Source organism: Malania oleifera, chromosome 13 (assembly GCF_029873635.1).
Source record: "Malania oleifera isolate guangnan ecotype guangnan chromosome 13, ASM2987363v1, whole genome shotgun sequence".
NCBI lineage: Eukaryota > Viridiplantae > Streptophyta > Magnoliopsida > Santalales > Ximeniaceae > Malania > Malania oleifera.
Window position 1 is genome coordinate 75,944,106 of NC_080429.1, and position 9,285 is coordinate 75,953,390.

At 35.6% G+C, this 9,285-nt stretch overlaps 1 protein-coding gene across 1 annotated transcript; it reads left to right on the top strand.

Moving 5' to 3' along the window:
- Window positions 1-820: 820 nt before the first annotated feature.
- LOC131146644 (uncharacterized) lies at window positions 821-2,264 on the top strand. The gene is made up of 3 exons (XM_058096375.1): window positions 821-972; window positions 1,166-1,247; window positions 1,744-2,264. Exons 1-3 carry the CDS (start codon window positions 961-963, stop codon window positions 2,097-2,099), a joined length of 450 nt encoding a protein of 149 aa, XP_057952358.1. The 5' UTR covers window positions 821-960; the 3' UTR covers window positions 2,100-2,264.
- The last annotated feature ends 7,021 nt before the right edge of the window (window positions 2,265-9,285 follow it).

The following is a 9,285-nucleotide window of genomic DNA, read 5'->3' on the forward strand; positions in this document are numbered from 1 at the left end:
GAATGAGATGTAATAAAACAAATATATAAAGTAAAATAATGATTAATTTAGATAAAGGTCAATCATGCAAATGTTTTTAATATAATTAAGGAATGGAGGTAAGAATAGTGATTTTCGAATTCTCCAGTGTTTATAAAGATAGATCTTAGGCCTTGAATTATGATTTGTGTACGAAACTTAAAACAATTTTGTACTATGATTTAATTTGTCCAAATCTATACAAATCTTATAAAAGACTCGAAGTCAATGCTCTCGAACGCAAAAATAATGAATTTTGAAATTAGTCATTCCTTGTCAATTACACTGGATTATTAAATATTTTACATTTTTATTCTATTCTAGGTATTAATACAAAATTGCTTCTGAAAGTTGTTAAATAAATCTTTATATCATATCCATTTTATTTCTAAGAACAAATATCAAAACTTACAAGGAATAACTTTTTAGCTTATAATTTATTTGTTTATTTATTGACGTATATTTTTGAAGAGAGAGAGAGAGAGAGAGGTGCAAAGTAAAGGTCTGTATTTGCCTGCTTTCCAGCTCATGGGAGAGTTTTCCCTCCCTACATTTGGTATCTGCTTCATCTCATCACGACAAAATGCCTCCATTAATGCTTTTTCATGCATCTATATTAGATTATGAGTATGCTTTAGGAGAAAGCAACCCTAACCCTAGGTAAATATACATCAATACAGAAAACAATAACTAAAATGGAAGTCAAGGATAGCGGGCATGCTGCGTACGTTAAGTTAGCTTAGGGAATCAGATTCCACAAGAATATTCATGAAAGAAAACGTAACCCCCACCCATTCAAATTAACTTACATAGTTTTTCATTCTCAATGTATATACTTATGATAGGCTTCTAATATTTTCCTTTTAATTTATCGCTGCTCCATCTGCCATTCTCCCTAGCTATAGCTTTGTCTTCCCAAACGAGACGACCAGAGACCTTCTTATGACAGAAAAGGCAAGCGCCTCTCTCTCTCTCTCTCCCCCCCCCCCCCCCCCCCCCCCGGCTCTCTCTCTCTCTGTTCTCGAAAGGGTGTTTGAGTTTTCGCAGACATTAATAATATATGTGGAATTGCATGCGTGCATGGCTGCTGTAAATATATATATATATATATATATGGCTAACATATGAGATGATTCGGATATGGCAGTTTTGCTGCATGGTGATGAGGATCAGCATTGACTGCCGTGGTTGTTACCGGAAAGTAAGAAGAACGCTTCTCAACATGCAAGGTCTGTCCTTTTAATTTTTAATTAATTAATTTTATCAACCCCCAATCACTTTTTACACATGCTAATAATTTACCCGCTAATTGCATGGCTCGATTGAATAAGAATTTTGTTTGAACAAAGAAAATATAATAATAATAATAAAGAATAAATTTATTATTTATATTTGTATCACAAACAAAACCGATATTTGTTCTAAAAACAATTAAACAATTGAAATTTTAATTTTAATAACGTGTAAAATTAAATCTTTGGTCATTAATTTGCTATATATTTTTATTAATTTTATCAGTTCTATTGATACATAAAGACTAAACATGAAAATTAAAAGTAAATTTCTTCATATTTTCCTTTTTCAATTGCCATCCCTTTTAAGAAGGGATCCTTTTTGGGTACTAATCAATTTATATTTAAATTTTTAACAGTCACATACATTTGTATGCATCCCTTTATCTCAACTATTTTTTTGTTTCCTTTTTCCTTTGGCTGACTATTGAAGAGTTAGAGACTCATTTAATCGAGAAGGAAGAGTGTAGGGTAAGCGTGTGTGGGAAATTCATTCCTCGAGATGTAGCTATAAAGATAAGGAAGAAGACTAATCGTAGAGTGGAGATACTGGATGTCCAGGAGTTCAATAACGATACTACTACTGCACTTGGTGCCCCCAACAATAATGGAAATCAGCAGCATGATCAAAAATCCATGATGGTCACTACTTGGAATCTTCTCTCCAGCCCAAGTCAAATCGAAAACTGCTTAGCATGGGAGAGCCAACTTGCAAATTGTATATTGTGTGAGGGCCAGTACGAAAATTGTGACCCATGGGAGACCCAATATCAAACATGTATAACATGAGAGAGAGAGAGAGAGAGAGAGAGAGAGAGAGAGAGAGAGAGAGAGAGAGAGAGAGAGAGAGAGAGAGGTTAGTTCAATTCTCAATTGTAAAATTATGTGTCACCTACCTCTTTAGCAGTTATATACACGTTAAAAATGATGTCCCATGACACATTTCAAAATGCCTATACCATATCCAGAATTGCAATTATACTTGAATGAAATTAATTTAGTTATCTTAGTAGTTACAACATTAGATTTATTCTCAAGTTCTCAGTACTTTTCAATGCCTCATCCAAACCCACTCTGTATATGTCTTGCTGACCTAGCTAAATGCTTAGATTTTCAGAAGATCAATTACCTAATCAAGCTTCCAATCCGTGATTTTAACTTTCCTAAGAGGACTTACAAAATAAAAACAACAAGGTCAGAGAGTGCTACTACTTTGGCCTTACAATGCCTAGCTAGGTTAGTATAGGAACTGAGGAAGTATGTTGGAGGCATGGAGGTTGGTTTTTTGGTACCTAGATAAGGAGGAATATACCTTCTTTTAAGATTTTGATTTATGACCCTTTTGTTTTATTGGGTGCAATTTATAAATACAACTAACATATTTCACTCTCATTTAAGTCCTGCTTCTATCTTTTCTCCTTTCACAATGAACTTCCCGTGAAAAGAGTTGTTAGTCCCTCCATGGATCTCAAATCTTCAATGTCCATTTGTCCCTCTTAGAGTCTCTTTCTTAGAGGTCAAAGCTTTATTTGGGAGTGGGTTTTTGTCTTATGTTCCCTTTACTTAATTTTCTCCTACTCTTTATGTTGTAGTATATGACTCATATTGAGTGGAACATATGAACAAAGAAAACGTGTCGAGGAAAAACAAGGAAACTATTCTGCAGGAGAAAATCATCGACTGTTTGCATAAGGGAGTCAACAGTTTCAAGCTCAGGAAGAAACTGTCGATGGTTTTGCATTGACCATCGATACTTCTAGTCTCAGTACGAAACCGTCGACAATTTTGTTTAGTGATGTTTATGAATTTTGAATTGGAAAGATCAATAGGTTGGAAATTCATAGGCAAATCTTTCGAGAATTGATACAAGGGTATTTAAGGAACTTTCTAATCTCTATGTACGTGTAGAGTTAGCATAAATACAATGTTGAAACCCTAGTTTTGAGAGATAGTGAATTTCAACCGCTACATGCTCCAGTGGACGTAGACATTCTGTTAAACCACGTTAATTCTTGTGTCATTGTTTATTTGCTTTCCTTATTATCTGTGTGATAGTGTTTTCCATATTGTTCATTGTAAATTGCTGCATTACACGATTAGTTCCGCATGCATTAATGTGCACAACAAATTAGTATCAGAGCAATTGGTTATAATGATTGGGATTTAATCTTCAAAGTTTGACATTGTCAACTTTAACGGATCGGAAAATTTCAGACTATAGCAGAGGAGGGTCAAAGATTTGTTAGTGCAGAAGGTTACGGTGAAGCCATTATACGAAAGGGAAGGCATAGATGATGTGAGTTAGAAGGAACTGGAAGCAAAGGCTACGGCAACCATCAGGCTTTGCCTGACTGATAACATGATGTATCACATCATGGATGAGGAATTGTCGATAGCATTTTGGCTGAAACTAGAGAGTCGGTATATGTCAAAGTCGTTGACGAACAAGTTGTATTTTAAGCAGAAATTGTATACGCTTAAGATGTCAAAAGGGTTCAAATCTGAACCAACACATCAATGTATTTAATTAGATCACCAGTGATCTAAAGCAAGTTGATGTAAAGTTTGAAAACGAAGACAATGCGTTGATGCTACTAAATTCCTTATCTGCGTCTCCTACGTTTGAGAATTTGGTTACACCTCTGATGTAGGGAAAGGAAACTCTCGAGTTGGAGGAGATCACAAGTGCACTTTTGGGTTTTCATCATAGGAAGAACCAGCAATGAGAATCTACTAGACGAAGGACTTGTGGTTAAGGGTAACCGAGAACGTGGAAGAAGCAAGTTCCAGAGCGGACTGAGTAACAATAAATCTCAGTCAAGTTCTAGGAAGAGGGAGGACATACAGTATTTTAAGTGTGAAAAAAGGGGCACATAAAACAAGATTGTCCAAAGAGGAAGAAGAGAAATGCAAAAAAAAAAAATAGGTTTCATCAAAGTCTACGAATGTAATGGAAGAAGGAGACTCGGAGAGCGGTGATGGGGATATGCTTTCTATTTCATCGGGTTCAGATCATCTCACGAATTCTTGGTTGCTAGATTCGACATGCTCCTATCACATGACACCCAATAAATATTGGTCCACCACTTACAAGTTAGTAAATTTTGGTTTTTTTATGATTGGAAATGATGCTTCAAGCAAAATTGTTGGAATAGAGAATATCAGAATTAAAATGTTTGACGGTGCTGTGAGAACGTTGTGTGATTTTAGGCATATACTGGAGTTAAGGAACAATCTGATTTCATTGGGCATTGTAGACTGTAATGGGTTTAGTTACAAATCTGCAAGTGGGGTAATGAAGGTGAGTAAAGGTATCGTAACTGTGATGAAGGAGCAAAAATTACCAGGAGATATCTATACACTGTTAGGTACCACAATTGTAGGTGGGGCTGCAGCTGCAAAGTTTGAGTCAAATAGTACTTTCTTATGGCATATGCGGTTAGGGCACATGTGTGAGCGTGGGATGATGGAGCTTCATAAGAAAATATTTTGAAGGATGTCAAAACATGCAAGCTAAATTTCTATAGGTATTAATATTGTGTGCTTGGGAAACAGAATAGGGTGCAGTTCAAAATAGCTACACACAAGACGGAGGGAATTTTGGACTACATTCATTCAGATGTTTGGGGGCTAGTAAGGGTAGCATCACGGGTAGGACATATGTACTTCGTGAGTTTTATTGATGATTACTCATGAAAGGTCTGGATGTACTTCATGCAACACAAGTTAGAAATGTTTGTCAAGTTCAAATTGTTGAATGCTGAAATGGAAAACCAAACTGAGAGGAAGATCAAATGCCTTAGGTCCAACAATGGTACTGAGTAGACAAATTCAAAGTTCATGGAGTTGTGCGAGCAACATAGCATTAGGAGACACTTCACAATATGCAAGACATCACAACAGAATGGTGTGGTGGAAAGGATGGACCGAACAATAGCCGAAAGAGTTCGGTGTCTCAAGTTGAATGCAGGGCTTGCAAAGAACTTCTAAGAAGAGGCAGTAAATATGGCAAGTTTCTTGACTAATAGATCACTAAAAGCAGCACTAGATGGGAAAGTGACAAAGGAGGTGTGGACAGGCAGCGCAGTAGACTACTCTGGTTTGAGAGTGTTTGGATGTCCAGCCTATGTGCACATTTCTAGTGAAGAGATATCAAAGCTTGATGCAAAGTCTACACAATGTGTAGAGATCCTAAAAATAGAAGTAATAAAAATAATTAATAAAATAGGAAATTTGGTTTGGTGTGGACCAAACCGTTGACGGTTTTGTGGAGCTCAGGAAAACTGTCGACGATTTTGTGTTACCGAAGGCTAGTAAAGGTAACAATAGTAAAAAATGGTTTGGTTAAAAACCAAAATGTTGACGGTTTCAGGAAACCATCAACGATTTTGCTTAGGGACAGTGGCCTATAAATAGCACTCAAGTCATTATTTTTTTAGGAAAATTAAAATACTCTACCTCTCTCTCTCTCTCTCTCTCTCTCTCTCTCTCTCTCTCTCTCTCTCTCTCTCTCTCTCTCTCTCTCTCTCTAGGGTTGCAGCTCTTCTACTCTCTCTTTAATTTTATCCCTAATTTTAGCCCAGATCAGCAGAGAAACATTATCTCGAGATCCCAAAGTCAATTTTCTGCAGTTTAATCGGAGCAAATTAGCTGTTTGAGGATCCTAGGCACTACTCCAAGGTTGAGGTAAGGAAGATTAATTTGTCAGTTGTTTTTAGAATTTAACCCATTGACGGGAGTGTGTGAGCCTAGGTATGTTGCAATAGTTATTATCCTAGGATTCAGCTAATTAAATTAAAATATATGACTACAGGATTTTGAGCTCCGTACACCACAAGCATCATTATAGGATCCTTGCAGGCACATCTTTAGTAATCATGTAAGGGGGATAGATTATATCAGACATTTTTATAAAGTCAACCGATTAAATTATAGTATATGATTTCAGAAACAATATATGTGTTTTCCTGAGTTTACAGACTTATGAAAATGGGAACTTGAAAATGATATATATATGTTTTGAGAAAGTTGGGTTATTAAGTTGAGTAAAACCCTTGAGATGGTTATACCAATAGTTTTAGCAGTATATTATAGTATAAATTATCACTCAGTCTATTTGGCATGAGTTTGAATGTTAAGTATAGATAAATTTGTTACTTTCTATGGTAATATATATACACATGGACATGATCTTATACAGCAGTATAGTATGATAGTTCTTTATACAAAGCTATAATGTGATAGAGTTATATGCAGATTTACAGTATTACAACGTTCTATATAGAACTACAGTACAACATATTATACAGAGTTACAGCTGTCGAGACGTTCGCGGATGCGAACTTTGGACGACTCAAAAATGATATGAAGTGTGTGGATTTTGAAAATGTGATTTTCGTGGAAAACAATATGTATGGAGTCGCCATTAACCTTTTAAAGTGTGGTTAGAACACCTGATTACTACCTAATTAAGGATAGAATTGGTCTGCGTTGATAGAGTCAAGCTCGGGAGTGCGGTTACACGAGGGGAAGGTATTAGCACCCCCTAGATGCCCGTTCTTACGAACGGTACCAAATTAATTGAAAATTATCCCAAATTTAATTCAAAAGCCTTTTTTATTTTACTCCTTTTTTGAATGTACAAAATGCAAATAGATGAACAATACATAATATACAATATGTATATATTCCCTCAGAACTGGGGTACGGGAAGCTTGAAAAACTCATACCTTTTTTGTCGCAATCATCGGGAAGAAAATCGATAAAATATTCTTACAAAAATAACTCCCAGAATGGCTTCACAAACTTCATAGACTTTTTCAAAGTATCAAATGGTATTTTTCAAATCTTCTAGGAGGTTTTTAAACTCATTTAGGATGAAAAGATTTTCAAAAACAATCTCTTGACCTTAAAAACATTTTTTGGATTTTTCTCTAATTTTCTAAATTTTTGATGATTTTTCATGTTTTTCTAGAATTTTGAAATAACAAAAAGACAAATAAAGCAAATAATGAAAATCAAGCCCCAAAAATGTTTTTTTAGATTTTTTTTTTTTTTTTTTTTTGCATTTTCTGAATTTTTGTGATTTTTAGAATCTTTGAGAATTTTTTAGAATTTTTGTGAATTTCATGATTTTTTTGTGAATTTTTAAATTGTTAAAAATAATAAAATAGCAAAGAAACAAAACATGAACCGGTCTAGGGCCGGTTCGATGGACCCAAACCAGTTTGGAAAAGAACCAGTTAATGGGGGGTCAACCATTTTTAGGCCAAGTCTTGGTCATGAGTTTAAAGTGTGTACATGAGTGTGCAATGATAACAATGTGTTAAAGATATGTGTGCATGAGTATGTGCATGGAGGTGTATAAAAGTGTGTGCAAACAATGTGTGAGTAAGGTGTGTGTAAGTGAAATATGTAAAATGTGTGTGTAGATGAAGTTAGTATTAGATTTAGCATGAATTCATGAGTTAGTATATGATTTTGTGCAAGTTAGTGAGAGTTAATATGAATTATTATGAGAGCATATAAGTTATCCGGCTCACCACATTTCCATAAGCCTCAACCAAGGCATGTAAACTGTGACAGCCTACTCAAAAACAAACAGGACCCCCAAACCATGTGGCAATTCTAAGAAGGCCTGATTTAAGAATTTTATCAAGCAGGTGGTGGAGATTTAGAATTCAAGCACATGTACTGTCTAAGAACAACATTGATTTGGGCATTTTAACAAGCAGGTGGTGGAGGTGCCGTGTGGTTTATTGTGGATGCGTGAGATGTGTGAGCTTTAGTGTGTATTGGTAAACATAGGGCCCATTGCACCCCAAGACATTAAATCTCTCTCTGGCCTCTCATAGACACAACTCTTGCAATATCAACACTACCCAATTTAGAATACCCACCAATAACCGCATTCCACTACTCAACATTCCTCTCCGGTATTTCATCGAATAGCCTATGCCCATTCTCAATAGCCCCCCAAACAAAACAAGCCATTATATATATCATCGTGTTCTAATTAACCACATGGCACGTAGGCATTTCATCAGACAATTTGCATCCATTGGATCAATTCCCATATTTTGAGTACATACACAGTAGAAATAGACTGAAAGAGGCCCTGCAACCTTAACAAAAACTAAAACTCTGGAAATGCACAACAATTCAACACCAACAACACATATATTTTTAGGAAATTCAAAAAAACAAATTGTTAGCCTTGGTGTTCCCAAGAGGGGGGTGAATTGGGTATTTAAAAATTAATCCCCTGGGTTCAACTAATCTAACAAGCAGTATTTTACAAACCAAGGGTCTTTCTATGTATTCACAATCCCAATCAAATATTTAAACGATAAACATAAACATACAGGTGCAGAAAGTAAATTGCGAAAAATAAAATCAACACCAGATATGTTATCGGGGCTCGGTTAACTGTGCCTACATCCCTGCCTCTACCTTGCAGGCCTGAGAATTCCACTAATGCTCACTTAACGAGTGGAGCGGCACCGTTTACAACCAGGTCAATTAACTGGGTTGACCTCAACCAACACGCCTTACATGGATGGCGCACCTAGCTTTCCTAACCGAGTCTAAGTCAGTTCGAGATTATTTAACCGGGCTAATCTTCCTCTTCAGGCCCGTGCCTGGAATACAACAGATTTAAAATTTTATGTACAAACAAATGCTTCTTACATAAGTTGATATGTACCACTATGCACAATATAATCAATGCATCTCAATGATGTATGAACTGTAAGCTCGGTGCTCTACATGTGCAATTAACACTCAATATTATGGATAATCTCAAATATGCACAAGAGTGTATATACAAGGTTTTCTTTGAAACACAATATAAAATATCTCAAAGCAAGCTTAGGGTTTCAAAGATACCAATCAGAGTATTTAAACAACCTCAAAAATATTTTCTCAAATGTATCTAGCACAAGAGTTGTTTGAAATCTAGTTTTACAAAATATTT

What these genes read in the sequence shown, in the direction of transcription:
- LOC131146644 (XM_058096375.1), top strand. An exon ending in AACGCTTCTCAACATGCAAG is followed by an intron (nt 1,248 to 1,743) that starts GTCTGTCCTTTT and finishes TGACTATTGAAG; the next exon opens with AGTTAGAGACTCATTTAATC.